Genomic DNA, 17,500 nt, shown 5'->3' with positions numbered 1-17,500 from the left:
GGTGTGAGCATAGGGCTAGTGGTGTTGCGTTGCGTAGCGTTGTGTTGTGTAGTGTAGTGCAGGGCGAAATGTGAGTTGTATGAGCATAGGGCTAGTGGTGTTGCGTTGTGTTGTGTAGTGTAGTGCAGGGCGAAATGTGAGTTGTATGAGCATAGGGCTAGTGGTGTTGCGTTGCGTGGCGTTGTGTTGTGTGGTGTAGTGCAGGGCGAAATGTGAGTTGTATGAGCATAGGGCTAGTGGTGTTGCGTTGTGTTGTGTAGTGTAGTGCAGGGCGAAATGTGAGTTGTATGAGCATAGGGCTAGTGGTGTTGCGTTGTGTTGTGCGGTGTAGTGTAGTGCAGGGCGAAATGTGAGTTGTATGAGCATAGGGCTAGTGGTGTTGCATTGCGTAGCGTTGTGTTGTGTGGTGTAGTGCAGGGCGAAATGTGAGTTGTATGAGCATAGGGCTAGTGGTGTTGCGTTGCGTGGCGTTGTGTTGTGTGGTGTAGTGCAGGGCGAAATGTGAGTTGTATGAGCATAGGGCTAGTGGTGTTGCGTTGCGTGGCGTTGTGTTGTGTGGTGTAGTGCAGGGCGAAATGTGAGTTGTATGAGCATAGGGCTAGTGGTGTTGCGTTGCGTAGCGTTGTGTTGTGTAGTGTAGTGCAGGGCAAAATGTGAGTTGTATGAGCATAGGGCTAGTGGTGTTGCGTTGCGTGGCGTTGTGTTGTGTGGTGTAGTGCAGGGCGAAATGTGAGTTGTATGAGCATAGGGCTAGAGGTGTTGCGTTGCGTAGCGTTGTGTTGTGTAGTGTATTGCAGGGCGAAATGTGAGTTGTATGAGCATAGGGCTAGTGGTGTTGCGTTGCGTAGCGTTGTGTTGTGTAGTGTAGTGCAGGGCAAAATGTGAGTTGTATGAGCATAGGGCTAGTGGTGTTGCGTTGCGTAGCGTTGTGTTGTGTAGTGTAGTGCAGGGCAAAATGTGAGTTGTATGAGCATGTGGCTAGTGGTGTTGCGTTGCGTAGCGTTGTGTTGTGTAGTGTAGTGTAGTGTAGTGTAGTGTAGTGCAGGGCGAAATGTGAGTTGTGTGAGCATGGGGCTAGTGGTGTTGCGTTGTGTAGTGTAGTGTAGTGTAGTGTAGTGTAGTGCAGGGCGAAATGTGAGTTGTGTGAGCATAGGGCTAGTGGTGTTGCGTTGCGTTGTGTTGTGTTGTGTAGTGTAGTGCAGGGCGAAATGTGAGTTGTGTGAGCATGGGGCTAGTGGTGTTGCGTTGCGTAGCGTTGTGTAGTGTAGTGTAGTGCAGGGCGAAATGTGAGTTGTGTGAGCATAGGGCTAGTGGTGTTGCGTTGCGTTGTGTTGTGTTGTGTAGTGTAGTGCAGGGCGAAATGTGAGTTGTGTGAGCATGGGGCTAGTGGTGTTGCGTTGCGTTGTGTTGTGTTGTGTAGTGTAGTGCAGGGCGAAATGTGAGTTGTGTGAGCATGGGGCTAGTGGTGTTGCGTTGCGTAGCGTTGCGTAGTGTAGTGTAGTGCAGGGCGAAATGTGAGTTGTATGAGCATAGGGCTGGTGGTGTTGCGTTGCGTGGCGTTGTGTTGTGTGGTGTAGTGCAGGGCGAAATGTGAGTTGTATGAGCATGGGGCTAGTGGTGTTGCGTTGTGTAGTGTAGTGTAGTGTAGTGTAGTGCAGGGCGAAATGTGAGTTGTGTGAGCATAGGGCTAGTGGTGTTGCGTTGCGTTGTGTTGTGTTGTGTAGTGTAGTGCAGGGCGAAATGTGAGTTGTGTGAGCATGGGGCTAGTGGTGTTGCGTTGCGTAGCGTTGTGTAGTGTAGTGCAGGGCAAAATGTGAGTTGTATGAGCATTGGGCTAGTGGTGTTGCGTTGCGTAGCGTTGTGTTGTGTAGTGTAGTGCAGGGCGAAATGTGAGTTGTATGAGCATAGGGCTAGTGGTGTTGCGTTGCGTAGCGTTGTGTTGTGTAGTGTAGTGCAGGGCAAAATGTGAGTTGTATGAGCATAGGGCTAGTGGTGTTGCGTTGCGTTGCGTAGCGTTGTGTTGTGTAGTGTAGTGCAGGGCGAAATGTGAGTTGTGTGAGCATAGGGCTAGTGGCGTTGCGTTGCGTAGCGTTGTGTTGTGTTGTGTAGTGCACGGCGAAATGTGAGTTGTATGAGCATTGGGCTAGTGGTGTTGCGTTGCGTAGCGTTGTGTTGTGTAGTGTAGTGCAGGGCGAAATGTGAGTTGTATGAGCATCATTCACAAGGTTCTTTTTCCACAACAGGTGTCTACCGCCGGCTTGAGGCTGTTGGTCAAGCTAGCAGGGCAGGTCAACATGAAGGAACGGAACAAGATCCTGCTGGCAGTAGGGCTGGCGCTGATGCCCATCCTCATCGTCATCATGAGAAGCCCGTTCCCCGTCATGCGCTGGAACCTGAAGGAAGCGGGCTTGTGGAGAGATTCCAGAATGGTCTTCGACTGGGAGGGCTTTGGGCCCGAAAGAGGTACAGTGGAACCCCCAATAATAATAATAATAATAATTGTCAGTAAGTACTGGTGTCACATGACTGATGTGAACCAGTTGATTGGCTAATGGCGATGCGCTTAAATCTGTTAGCGCACTCTTGGAGTGCGCTAACTTTTCCACAGAGCATATTCTGACGCCCTTTGCCAAAGCGAGACTGTACTCTCATCCTCAGAATTAATTAATGACATGTAGCTTATATTCTTCACTTTACCAAAAAATAACCATACATTTCCTGCGGCTCAAAGCAGAAGTTTTTTTTCCTGACAGATCGCAGGCGCCTGTGCCACAGTTAAGCCCACTGATCTAAAAACAGAAGCGGCTGTATCTCTTCCACAAATGGTCTCTTCTCGTTTTGACTTGCAAAGATTCTTCTCAAATGCCGTGTTAATGGCATGTAGCTTATTAACCACATTACTAAATGATGAGTTAGTGTAAAATTCCCAGCGGCAAACAGAAAACACAAGTGTTATTCCGATAACGTATCAGGTAGACCAGCATTTGAAAGTCGACTCTGTTACAGTAGTCTACACTGAAATACGACTGCATCAGTTCAGTAAATGAATGGTTTCCGAATTATTATTTCAAGGCAACAACAATCGGAATCGAAAACGTGTAGGGTTAAGAACGTTCTTACCATGTATAAAACTTATTACCAGCCTGCCTCATGCGTGCAGACGAGCAATTGTTGTTTTTGAAATGAGACTGCAGGGCAGTGCCGTGGTTTGATTGCCCTAGCCGCCTAGCAGACGACATAAACCCCGCAGCAAATTAACATGTTGGGCAAATGTGAACAAACAAACAATGGGGACATAATACGTGTAGGGTTCACAGCATTCTTACGGTTCATATATATAGAACCAGTCTCCCCGATGAGTGAAGATACAACACGAGAAACATACCACATTTACTTTGAAAATGTGCTAACCGTGGCCTTGACCGGAGTCAATTCAAGGGGCAACACTCTGCACAGTCAATCTGTCGAAGCTCGATGAAGGTTTCGAATCTCAAATAACTAAGAGCACAGTCCTTTCTCCGAGTTTAAATGAGGTCTCTATGAAAGATCATCACTTTTTAGCTTTAACGCTACACTGGAATTTACCAACAGAAATCAAAACAAGAGTTTGCGTGTGACGAAAGCACGACACACTTGAGACAGCCCACACAAAAGTAAATCTGACACAAACCTGACTACATGTTACGCCTATCCAAATGCGCGTTGCAAAATGTGCGTTTTGAATCTTCTTGTTTCTCTGGCGGTACTGACAATATCGTTATTGAAACAATCCCAGTGCACTAAGGGATTTATAGAGCAAATCGAGAAAATAATTATTTAACTCAGCGCTATGCGCTTCGTTCAATAATGAATTTTCTCGATTTGCTCTATAAATCCCTTAGTGCACTGGGATGTCTCAATAACTTAAATAATAAGGGTATTTATATGGCGCAAATCCTAAAATAGTTCTAAACGCCTTACAATCAATCCTCAATATTATAGTCTTCATCTGCAACACATTTTGAAAAAAACGATAGACGATATTCGGAAAAAACCCACCTCCGTTGAGTTTGTATAGGTTTTGACAGCGTTGTGGTGACACCCCTCGCTAGTGATTGGTCTATTATGTCAGGTGGGAAAGTTTGCCTCCATTTTTCCAAGAAAGCCCCCACCTCTGATGGGTTTGTGTACATTTAGAAAGAGTTGTGGAGATGCGCCTCTAGCTATGAATTGGTCTATAATGTCAGGTGAAAAAGTTTGCCTCAATGTTTCCAAGATGTGATCAACAAAGGGAAGAAAGCGCTCTAAATACATACGACATGTGAGCATATTGATGTGAGGCCCAATGGAGTCAGTCAGAGTTAAGGGCAAAATACAGCTGCGCTGTCGCCTCTACACTACAGGGGCGGATTAGGGTGGTGGTTACAGGGGTTCCGGCACCTCCCCCCCCCCCCCCGGCTGTCAAAAAAAAGAACGATTTAATACTAATTCTAAAAGAAATAATGAGTGGCTGCTGACACCTGTTGATCATGTTTTAAATCTAAGATAAGCCATAAATTGTTCATAAAATAGCTAAAACTCTTCAGCTTCGGGGGGGTTTCACCCCCAGACCCCCCAACGGGGCTTTGCCCCTGTACCCCACAAGGGGTCTACCCCTGGACCCCAGGTTGGAGAGAGAGAGAGAGAGAGAGAGAGAGAGAGAGAGAGAGAGAGAGAGAGAGAGAGAGAAAGAGAGAGAGAGAGAGAGAGAGAGAGAGAGAGAGAGAGAGAGAGAGAGAGAGAAAACTCAGAACTCAGAACTTTATTACATAAGGATAAAGGTTTTAGGCTCAGCCTAATCTTCCAACCTGTCCTTGGAACATATACAGAGAATAATTGTAAACGAAAGCAAAGACTGCGCACATACACACACACACACACACACACACACACACACACACACACACACACACACACACACACACACACACACACACACACACACACACACGCACGTACACACACACACATACACACACACGTATACACACACACACACATACACACACAAACTCACACTCGCTTACACACACACACACACACACACACACACACGCACACACACACACATACATACGCACACACACACACGCACACACACACACACACACACATGCGCACATATACACACACACACATGCTCGCGCGCGCGAGCGTGCGCTCGCATACCTACACACATGCACATGCAATCATTTCATACCTAAAATGAACAGTATCTCATCAAAGTATTAAGGCTGGAGAACACTTTGGAGGCCCAATTTCAAAGTGATTAGGTAGTTTTAAAAGTTACTTTTTCTGTTAGTTCAATGTTTGCTTTATCAGGAAAATACAAAATATAAAGGGCTTAACGCGCAAAATTTTAAGATAACGACTGAAGTTTAAGCATAGGTATCAGATTTTTTCACGCAAACACTACTGAATAAGTTGCAATATTGTATTGTGAAAATGTGAACAAAATAACAATCAGATGATCACAAACTGAAGAAGAGAAATAGGGAAGCAAAATAGAACATTAAACGTAGTGATTTTACTTGTGAATTCGGAAAAAAATCCTTTTGTATCCATTTTGAAGCTCAATTTGAAGCATGGAACACCAACAAACATTGATTAAAAGTGTTAAAGTGATTACAGTGTTCAGAAATAGTGTTAGATACCAAGTTGAGTTATCCCTCTTTACCAATTTAAAAAAAAATACACCTCTTAACGCGCAAAATTTTGAACTGTGATGCTTTTACTACCCCCACCCCCTTCCCATTTGTCAGAAAAGAGTGCATATTATCTTCCAAATAGAAAAGCAGGGTAGTCAGATGATCAAAAACTTAAGAAGAGAAAGAGGGAAGCAAAATAGAACATCCAACATAATGATTTAACTTGTGAATTATGAGAAAACTATTTTTTTTACCCATTTGTGAAGCTTAATTTGAAACTTGGAACACAGACAAACATATATTAAAAGTGTTAAAGTGATTACAGTGTTCAGAAATAGTGTTAGATACCAAGTTGAGTTATCCCTCTTTACCACTGTTAAAAGAAATACACCTCTTGTCGCGCAAAATCTTGAATTGTGATACTTTTACTTCCCCCACCCCCTACCCATTTTTTCAGAAAAGAGTGCATAATTATTATCTACCAAATAGAAAAGCAGGGTAGTCAGATGATCAAAAACTGAAGAACAGAAATAGGGAAGCAAAATAGAACATCCAACATAGTGATTTAACTGGTGAATTCTAAAAAAAAACCCACTTTTTTACTCATTTTATTAGCTTAATTTAAAGCTTGGAACTGAAGACAGAAAAAAAAATTAAAAGTGCTAAAGTGGTTACAGTGTTCAGAAATAGTGTTTGATACCAAGTTGAGTTATCCCTCTTCATCACAGTTAAAAAAAACACACCTCTTGTCGCGCAAAATCTTGAACTGTGATGCTTTTACTACCCCCACCCCCTACCCATTTTTCAGAAAAGAGTGCATATTATCTTTCAAATAGAAAAGCAGGGTAGTCAGATGATCAAAAACTTAAAGAAGAGAAAGAGGGAAGCAAAATAGAACATCCAACATAATGATTTAACTTGTGAATTATTAAAAAACCATTTTTTTTACCCATTTTTGAAGCTTAATTTGAAACTTGGAACACAGACAAACATAAATCAAAAGTGTTAAAGTGATTACAGTGTTCAGAAATAGTGTTAGATACCAAGTTGAGTTATCCCTCTTTACCAATTTAAAAAAAATACACCTCTTAACGGGCAAAATTTTGAACTGTGATGCTTTTACTACCCCCACCCCCTTCTCATTTGTCAGAAAAGAGTGCATATTATCTTCCAAAAAGAAAAGCAGGGTAGTCAGATGATCAAAAACTTAAGAAGAGAAAGAGGGAAGCAAAATAGAACATCCAACATAATGATTTAACTTGTGAATTATGAGAAAACTATTTTTTTTACCCATTTTTGAAGCTTAATTTAAAACTTGGAACACAAACAAACATAAATCAAAAGTGTTAAAGTGATTACAGTGTTCAGAAATAGTGTTAGATACCAAGTTGAGTTATCCCTCTTTACCACTGTTAAAAGAAATACACCTCTTGTCGGCCAAAATCTTGAACTGTGATACTTTTACTTCCCCCACCCCCTACCCATTTTTTCAGAAAAGAGTGCATATTATCTACCAAATAGAAAAGCAGGGTAGTCAGATGATCAAAAACTGAAGAACAGAAATAGGGAAGCAAAATAGAACATCCAACATAGTGATTTAACTGGTGAATTCTGAAAAAAACCACTTTTTTACTCATTTTATTAGCTGAATTTTAAAGCTTGGAAGACAGAGAGAAAAAAAATGAAAGTGCCAAAGTGGTTACAGTGTTCAGAAATAGTGTTTGGTACCAAGTTGAGTTATCCCTCTTCATCACAGTTAAAAGAAACACACCTCTTGTCGCGCAAAATCTTGAACTGTGATGCTTTTACTACCCCCACCCCCTACCCATTTTTCAGAAAAGAGTGCATATTATCTTTCAAATAGAAAAGCAGGGTAGTCAGATGATCAAAAACTTAAAGAAGAGAAAGAGGGAAGCAAAATAGAGCATCCAACATAATGATTTAACTTGTGAATTATTAAAAAACCATTTTTTTTACCCATTTTTGAAGCTTAATTTGAAACTTGGAACACAGACAAACATAAATTAAAAGTGTTAAAGTGATTACAGTGTTCAGAAATAGTGTTAGATACCAAGTTGAGTTATCCCTCTTTACCAATTTAAAAAAAAACACACCTCTTAACGCGCAAAATTTTGAACTGTGTTGCTTTTACTACCCCCACCCCCTTACCATTTTTCAGAAAAGAGTGCATATTATCTTCCAAATAGAAAAGCAGGGTAGTCAGATGATCAAAAACTTAAGAAGAGAAAGAGGGAAGCAAAATAGAACATCCAACATAATGATTTAACTTGTGAATTATGAGAAAACTACTTTTTTTACCCATTTTTGAAGCTTAATTTAAAACTTGGAACACAAACAAACATAAATTAAAAGTGTTAAAGTGATTACAGTGTTCAGAAATAGTGTTAGATACCAAGTTGAGTTATCCCTCTTTACCACTGTTAAAAGAAATACACCTCTTGTCGGCCAAAATCTTGAACTGTGATACTTTTATTTCCCCCACCCCCTACCCATTTTTTCAGAAAAGAGTGCATATTATCTACCAAATAGAAAAGCAGGGTAGTCAGATGATCAAAAACTTCAGAACAGAAATAGGGAAGCAAAATAGAACATCCAACATAGTGATTTAACTGGTGAACTCTGAAAAAAACCCACTTTTTTACTCATTTTATTAGCTAAATTTTAAAGCTTGGAAGACAGAGAGAAAAAAAATGAAAGTGCTAAAATGGTTACAGTGTTCAGAAATAGTGTTTGGTACTAAGTTGAGTTATCCCTCTTCATCACAGTTAAAAAAAACACACCTCTTGTCGCGCAAAATCTTGAACTGTGATGCTTTTACTACCCCCACCCCCTACCCATTTTTCAGAAAAGAGTGCATATTATCTTCCAAATAGAAAAGCAAGGTAGTCAGATGATCAAAAACTTCAGAACAGAAATAGGGAAGCAAAAAATAACATCCAACAGAGTGATTTAACTGGTGAATTCAGAAAAAAAAACCAATTTTTTACTCATTTTATACGCTGAATTTAAAGCTTGGAAGACAGAAAAAAAAATTTAAAGTGCTTCAGTAGTTACACTGTTCAGAAATAGTGTTAGATACCAAGTTGAGTTATTCCTCTTCATCACAGTTGAAAGAAGCACACCTCTTGTCGCGCAAAATCTTGAACTGTGATGCTTTTACTACCCCCACCCCCTACCCATTTTTCAGAAAAGAGTGCATATTATCTTCCAAATAGAAAAGCAAGGTAGTCAGATGATCAAAAACTTCAGAACAGAAAGAGGGAAGCAAAAAACAACATCCAACAGAGTGATTTAACTGGTGAATTCAGAAAACACACACTGTTTTACTCATTTTATAAGCTGAATTTAAAGCTTGGAAGACAGAACAAATAAATTAAAAGTGGTTACAGTGTTCAGAACTAGTGTTAGCTACCAAGTTGAGTTATCCCTCTTCATCAAAGTTAAAAGAAACACACCTCTTGTCGCACAAAATTGTATACTGTGATGCTTTTACTACCCCCACCCCCTACCCATTTTTCAGAAAAGAGTGCATATTATCTTCAAAAATAGAAAAGCAAGGTAATCAGATGATCAAAAACTTAAGAAGATAAATAGGGAAGCAAAATAGAATATCCAAAATAATGATTTAACTGTAGATTTCAGAAGAAAAAAACCCTTTTTTTTAATCATTTTTGAAGCTGAATTAGAAGTTTGGAAGACAGAAAGAAAAAAAAAGTGCTAAAGTGGTTACAGTGTTCAGAAATAGTGTTAGATACCAAGTTGAGTTTTTGCTCTTTACCACTGTTAAAAGAAATACACCTCTTGTCGGCCAAAATCTTGAACTGTGATCCTTTTACTACCCCCGCCCTCTACCCATTTGAACAGAAAAGAGTGCATAATTTGTATTCTCTTCCAATTAGAAAAATAAGTAAAAGCAACTGGACATTTTTAAAATACATCTTTTCTGTCAGTCCAAGGATTGCTTAGTCCATTAAAAACAAACAGACTAGGATTTAACGCACCCATTTTAAGAAAAAGTTAACATGATAATTGATATAATTATCAGACTTTTTTTTATGCAATTACTACTGAAGATTCCAGACCAGGTAAAACAATCATTTTATATCCTTTGTCACATTTTTTTAATATTTTTTTATAAATCTATCTATAGCGAGTCTTGTCTCTTTGTGTCATTTATTTTCAAGAATTCTATCCTGGCAACAACAACAACAAAAACACCTACCTACCTACCCTATTTTTTTTAGCCATGTTAATAGAAACAGACAATTTATTTGTTTTGGCCTAAAGATCTTGAAACATTTGTTTTAATAGAGAAATAACAAGTACAGCCATTAGCTGTGTCACTCGAATTTCTTTGTCAGGCTGAAACTTAGCTGTTGCGTTGGTGTCTGCTGTGTGTATCTGGGTCCAAAGCAACTTTCACATTCTCATCTACACACTCACGTTACACAAGTATATATGTACAATTCCACCCACAGAGGCGTTCGGGGATGGGGGTCTCGCACTCGGGCGAATCACACCACAAAATACAAAGTATAACGTACACAGATTTTACTATTGAACCAAAAAGCAAATTAAATCATGAATAAATCAATCAAGCAAAACTTCCACACAATGACACACTCACTCTCGGTTCACACTGCGCTCATGGCGTGCACACTTGGCAGCACGTATACCGTTCCGGCACCGTTTGTCTTCCTGCAAGTCCAGCATAGGCACACGATTGTCCAAGAATCACAATAATCCTCGTGAATGTCACAGCAGGCATAGTAGAAAAGTCCAAAAGGGTGCGTTGATGGTGGTAATCCGGTGTACACACACACACACACACACACACACACACACACACACACACACACACACACACACACACACACACTCCGGTTTGGTAAGTTACCTGATAAATAATGTAGCCTGTGGATTTAACGGGGAGACTGGTCAGACAGGAAGAGCATTTCACATTTCCGATGTTCAGTGATAAACTTGTTTTCTTCGAGAGTTCGATCTTCGTGCGATTCTGGCGCGTTGTCACCAAGAACGTAAAAAAACCCCAGGATATCATCATGATGCCTCTCTACAAAAACCAGGCAGTCTAGGAACTCTTCATCTAAAGTCAGTCAGTATTAGCCCCTCAACACAATCCTCATCTTGTCCCATAGTGATTTCTGCCGCCAAAGAACGTGTGGTTCTTAACTCACAAGACGGATTTGTCGTCTTCCATTGCGAAATTCAGATCTACCCCAACTACGTGCATTGATCTGAGCAATAAAATGTAGATGCGATAATCTGCAAACATCTCTTCAACACAATCTACATCTTGTCCCATCGTGATTTCTGTCGGCAAAGAACATGTGGTTCTCAACTCACAAGACCGATTTGTCATCTTTCAGAAATTCAGATCTGCCCCAAGTAGTGCAATAAAATGTAGAAGCGATAATCTGAAAAAAAATCTTTTCGCGTGAACGCTGCCACGTTGTCATCAGTCCGATGTCTTTTATCCAGAGCAGGGATGAACACACTTTTTCATCAGTAGTTTGTTATGTTTATCCGCAGACTGCTTTCCATTACTTGTCGTCTGTTTTAGCTTGACTCGTGGGGTTCTTCAGCAAGGCAAAAAGTGCTTGTTTACTGACACGTTCTCACGCACGACATGTCGTAAATGCAAGTTCTAACGATTGTTTTTTTATTGCACTGATAGAGAATGTCGATATTTGTAAACGTCTGCCATTTCCTAATGTTTATTTCATTATTTTGCATACGGATATGGCTAGTAAGTGGATAATCTGTTACGACACGAAACGCGTTCTAAATCCGGGAAGGGAGGCTACTCCAACGTAGAAGGGAGGCTACTCCAACGTACTTTCCAAAGTGTGCTCCAGCCTTAAACTAGTAAAACATCAAAATAATGGTCGAGTATAAACATAAAAATTATTGGACTAGCAAAGTCATAAACAAGTCACGTAAGGCGAAAATACAACATTTAGTCAAGCTCAGTCGAACTCACAGAATGAAACTGAACGCATTGCATTTTTTCCGCAAGACCGTACACTCGTAGCATCTTCTGTCCACCGCTCGTGGCAAAAGCAGTGAAATTAACAATCCAGAAAAGCGTGGTAGCGGTTGCGCTGAGGAGGATAGCACGCTTTTCTACATATCTCTATTCTTTTTAACTCTCTGAACGTGTTTTTAATGCAAACATATCATCTATATATATATACGACTAGTGTCTGTCTGTGTGTCTGTCTGTCTGTGTGTGTGTGTGTGTGTGTGGTTGTGCGCGATGCACGGCCAAAGTTATCGATGGATCTGCTTCAAATTTGGTGGGCATATTCAGGTACACCCGGGACAGGACACAACCTGGTCGATATTTCAACACGTGCTCTCAGCGCGCAGCGCTGAACCGATTTTGGTTCCACCTCAGCTACCCGGGCCCCCATACCGACACACCAAAGCCAAAGTTCTCGGTGGATCTTTTTCAAATTTGGACACCGTATTCAGCTACACCCCGGACACAATATCATCGATGAGATATTTCAACACGTGCTCTCAGCGCGCAGCGCTGAACCGATTTTGGTTTTTCTGTTCATTTTACCATTCCCAGTAACTCTTCCTTATCTTCTCCATGTTTTCAGCGTTTACCTCCCTTCCTTCGTATGGTGCACTATAGTATGAGGGGGCATCTTCGGATATTCCCGGCGTTCTGTTACTATTTTTAGAAGGTCACCGCAGTGTCCAGAACGTAAATTGGACCCGTAAATTATCCTCACTGTAAAAGTGCAAAGGACGAATCAATTTATAGTCACGCGAAAAACACACTGTCATCTATCTCTCTATATATACGGCTTCTCTGTGTTTGTGTGTGTGTGTGTGTGTGTGTGTGTGTGTGTGTGTGTGTGTGTGTGTGTGTGTGTGTGTGTCTCTATGTGGGCAACACCTGTGGATTGTTCAGTTCTGTTTGTGATGTGGTCTGGCGACTTTTGTGTATTTGTATGTACTGGCCTTCCTTTGAGAAGCCATAACAGTTCAAAAGGGCTTAGAGATAAGCTCTAAATTGCTCAATCCTGTTTGAGTGGAATTTGCCTCCAAAGGTGATTAACACGGTTACATTCGTCGACAAGGATGGGACTCGATATGGTCAGGAATGGCATTATGGCCACTGAATCATTTTCGTACTGTTCCCATTCCACGAATCTGGGAGGGACCTAAGCTTGGCGGGTCCATTGTTCGGACCCGGCGAAGCCGGCGTTCGGCTCTAAGTACTTCTTCCCGGCGAAGCCGGCTACCTGGCGAAGCGGGTATTCATCTAGTATCTATATGTTTTTGGAATTAGGAACGGACAAGGAATAAAATGAAATTGTTTTTAAATCGATTTTGGACATTATGATTAAAAAATGAGGGTGTGACAGTGCCGCCTCAACTTTTACAAAAAGCCGAATATAACGTCATCAAAGACATTTATCGAAAAAAGGAAAAAAAACGTCTGGGGATATCATACCCAGGAACTCTCCTCAAATTAATTGGGCGAAGTCGACTTCGCGGAGTCCACTTCACAAAGCAGGCTGGACAAAGCCTTGGTGCTGAATGTTCGGTAAAAAGACTTCGCGGAGTCCACTTCACAAAGCAGGCTGGACAAAGCCTTGGTGCTGAATGTTCGGTAAAAAGACTTCGCGGAGTCCACTTCACAAAGCAGGCTGGACAAAGCCTTGGTGCTGAATGTTCGGTAAAAAGACTTCGCGGAGTCCACTTCACAAAGCAGGCTGGACAAAGCCTTGGTGCTGAATGTTCGGTAAAAAGACTTCGCGGAGTCCACTTCACAAAGAAGGCTGGACAAAGCCTTGGTGCTGAATGTTCGGTAAAAAGACTTCGCGGAGTCCACTTCACAAAGAAGGCTGGACAAAGCCTTGGTGCTGAATGTTCGGTAAAAAGACTTCGCGGAGTCCACTTCACAAAGCAGGCTGGACAAAGCCTTGGTGCTGAATGTTCGGTAAAAAGACTTCGCGGAGTCCACTTCACAAAGAAGGCTGGACAAAGCCTTGGTGCTGAATGTTCGGTAAAAAGACTTCGCGGAGTCCACTTCACAAAGCAGGCTGGACAAAGCCTTGGTACTGAATGTTCGGTAAAAAGACTTCGCGGAGTCCACTTCACAAAGCAGGCTGGACAAAGCCTTGGTACTGAATGTTCGGTAAAAAGACTTCGCGGAGTCCACTTCACAAAGCAGGCTGGACAAAGCCTTGGTACTGAATGTTCGGTAAAAAGACTTCGCGGAGTCCACTTCACAAAGCAGGCTGGACAAAGCCTTGGTGCTGAATGTTCGGTAAAAAGACTTCGCGGAGTCCACTTCACAAAGCAGGCTGGACAAAGCCTTGGTACTGAATGTTCGGTAAAAAGACTTCGCGGAGTCCACTTCACAAAGCAGGCTGGACAAAGCCTTGGTACTGAATGTTCGGTAAAAAGACTTCGCGGAGTCCACTTCACAAAGCAGGCTGGACAAAGCCTTGGTACTGAATGTTCGGTAAAAAGACTTCGCGGAGTCCACTTCACAAAGAAGGCTGGACAAAGCCTTGGTGCTGAATGTTCGGTAAAAAGACTTCGCGGAGTCCACTTCACAAAGCAGGCTGGACAAAGCCTTGGTGCTGAATGTTCGGTAAAAAGACTTCGCGGAGTCCACTTCACAAAGCAGGCTGGACAAAGCCTTGGTACTGAATGTTCGGTAAAAAGACTTCGCGAAGTCGACTTCGGGCTCAATCAATTAAGGGCACCCTTAGTTTCTAGTATTCGACATATCTGTTTGGACTCATATTTACTGGCTGTTTCCCCCCCACAGGCATGTACAACTTCACAGTGGTCACCGCCCTGCTGGACATTGGCCGAGGTCACTGGGGCAAGGACTCCCGAGGGTTGAACGAGTACCTGCTGTACATGCAGCGTGTCCTCCGGCTGGACGTCAACATGGTGATCTACGTGGCCGTCAAAGGGCGCCCCATGGTCCAGTGGATGAGACGCGGGCGAGAGAATCGAACCCGGATCATCGACGCAAAGGTCGAAGACGTGCCGTATTTCAAGTATAGGTAAGATTGGGGGCATCTGAAGGGGGATGGGGGGGGAGGGGGAGGGGGAGTGGATTGGTGAGTTGAGAGGGCGGAAAGAGAGAGAAGGAGAGGGGGGGAGGGGAGAGATGGGGGGGGGGAGAGATGGGGGGGAGAGATGGGGGGGGGGAGAGATGGGGGGGGGGGAGAGAGAGCCGGTGTGTGTGTGTGCGCGCGCGCACTTGTATGTGTGTGTGCGCGCGCGCACTTGTGTGTGTGTGTGTGTGTATGTGTGTCTGCGTGCGTGCGTGAGTGCGTGCGTGCGTGAGCGCGCACGTGTGTCAGCCCTTCTTTCATCAACTCATTGAGAGCTGTTTCATTCATCCCACCAAACTCCACCTTTTCGTCAACATTCTCTCAAATCTGACTGACCAACGTATACCTTGTATTTTGAACAGAGACCGCATCCAGGAAATCATGAATTCAGATGAATACCAGCGCGACAACGAGCTCTTCCAGAAACGCCTGGTGGAATCCATCTTTCCGGAGTACGACATCGTGCAATGGGCCAAGCTCTACTTCCTCCACGAGGTCATCCAAAGCAGACCTTTCTCCAACGACTACTTTGTCTGGATAGACGCCGGGTACGGGCGAGGCGAGGACATCCACCCCAAAGACGGAATATGGAAGCCCCGCAAACTGTTGGCTCAGCCCGACAAAGTGACGTTCTTGATGCGGGACGACCCCAACCAGTTCAGAGCCGATGTCGCCCGTCTGCACAAGATGAGCCTCAACATCTTGGCGGGCGGCTTTTTCGGCGGGGGCGGGCGTGCGCTTGAACGATTGTATGAGCTGCAGCAGGAGCATGTTAGAGAGTGGATGGAGACTGGCGTGGTGGACGATGACCAGACGATAGTCATGCAGCTCTACTTCAAACACCCCCATCTTTTTAACTTAGTGTCCGCCGACTGGTACGACGGATTTAAAATCTCATGACCTTGTCATGATTAGATCAATGGAAGAGGGGTCCTGATTTGGCCTATATGGTCCGCTGGACCCAAAAACCAACAACTAACTAACTAACTAACTAACTATCAATGGAAGAGGGCGAATCTCCGTCCCCATCAGCTGGTTTCTGTGTGTGTGTGTGTGTGATGCTGATTTAGCTGTGCTGTGTTACATACCCTGACCCTAACCCTAACCCTAACATTGTAGGTATGACACAGTATACCTAAATCAGTATTTTGAAGCGTTGAAGATTTCGTCTGAGCTATGTGTTTGTGCGGTCTCTGTGATCTATGGTTGATGCTGGTTTTACTGCGTTACCCAGAGATCGGTGTTTTGTAACGTGCAGTTTGAAAGTCAGTATTATGGACGTTCCGGGACGGGGAAACTCTGCTTTAGCCATCTGTATGTGAGGTATCTGTATGATGCAGGTTTCACTGTGTTACACTGTACGACGTATAGCATGATGAGTACACTGTTTTGAAATACGGACGTTCAAGTCTCCCTCTGAGCTAACTGTCTGTGCGGTCTTTGTGAACCAAGTAGAATGTGTCGCTAATTTCACTGTGTATAATTATGTCACATAAATCGGTATTTTGAGACACGGATGTCGGAAGCCAGTAATTCAAGGGACCGGCACGGTTGGCCTAGTGGTAAAGGCGTCCGCCCCGTGATCGGGAGGTCGTGGGTTCGAACCCCGGCCGGGTCATACCCAAGACTTTAAAATTGGCAATCTAGTGGCTGCTCCGCCTGGCGTCTGGCATTATGGGGTTAGTGCTAGGACTGGTTGGTCCGGTGTCAGAATAATGTGACTGGGTGAGACATGAAGCCTGTGCTGCGACTTCTGTCTTGTGTGTGGCGCACGTTATATGTCAAAGCAGCACCGCCCTGATATGTAAAATTTCATACACACACACACACGCACAGACACACACACACACACACACACACACATACACCACGACCCTCGTCTCGATTCCCCCTCTATCAGTCTATGTTAAAACATTTAGTCAAAACTTGACTAAATGTAAACAAGTCACGTAAGGCGAAATTACTACATTTAGTCAAGCTGTGGAACTCACAGAATGAAACTGAACGTAGTCCGCCGCTAGTGCAAAAGGCAGTGAAAGTGACGAGCCTGTTTGGCGCGGTAGCGGTTGCGCTGTGCTTCATAGCACGCTTTACTGTACCTCTCTTCGTTTTAACCTTCTGAGCGTGTTTTTAATCGAAACATATCATATCTATATGTTTATGGAATCAGGAACCGACAAGGAATAAGATGAAATAGTTTTTAAAACGATTTCGGAAATTTAATTTTAATCATAATTTTTACATTTTTAATTTTCAGAGCTTGTTTTTAATCCGAATATAACATATTTATATGTTTTTGGAATCAGAACATGATGAAGAATAAAACAAAAGTAATTTTGGATCGTTTTATAAAAAAATTTAATTACAATTTTCAGATTTTTAATGACCAAAGTCATTATTACATTTTAAGCCTCCATGCTGACATGCAATACGGAAGTCCGGCCTTTGTCGAAGATTGCTTGGCCAAAATTTCAATCAATTTGATTGAAAAATGAGGGTGTGACAGTGCCGCCTCAACTTTTACAAAAAGCCGGATATGACGTCATAAAAGACATTTATCGAAAAAATGAAAAAAACATCTGGGGATTTCATACCCAGGAACTCTCATGTAAAATTTCATAAAGATCGGTCCAGTAGTTTAGTCTGAATCGCTCTACACACACGCACAGACACACACACACACACACACAC

General features: G+C 42.7%; 1 protein-coding gene across 1 annotated transcript in view; it reads left to right on the top strand.

Annotated features, from left to right (window-relative positions):
* LOC138959743 (protein HtrL-like) overlaps positions 1-16,606 on the top strand; it is a 27,986-nt gene extending 11,380 nt beyond the window's left edge. Inside the window, exons 2-4 of the mRNA XM_070331385.1 lie at positions 2,244-2,463; positions 14,512-14,755; positions 15,172-16,606. Of these exons, the coding sequence (XP_070187486.1) occupies positions 2,244-2,463; positions 14,512-14,755; positions 15,172-15,709 (1,002 nt within the window). The 3' untranslated portion in view covers positions 15,710-16,606. The remainder of the gene's footprint in view (positions 1-2,243; positions 2,464-14,511; positions 14,756-15,171) is intronic.
* The last annotated feature ends 894 nt before the right edge of the window (positions 16,607-17,500 follow it).

Source organism: Littorina saxatilis, linkage group LG1 (genome assembly GCF_037325665.1).
Source record: "Littorina saxatilis isolate snail1 linkage group LG1, US_GU_Lsax_2.0, whole genome shotgun sequence".
In the NCBI taxonomy this organism is placed as follows: domain Eukaryota; kingdom Metazoa; phylum Mollusca; class Gastropoda; order Littorinimorpha; family Littorinidae; genus Littorina; species Littorina saxatilis.
This window is presented reverse-complemented; position numbering and strand designations above follow the sequence as displayed.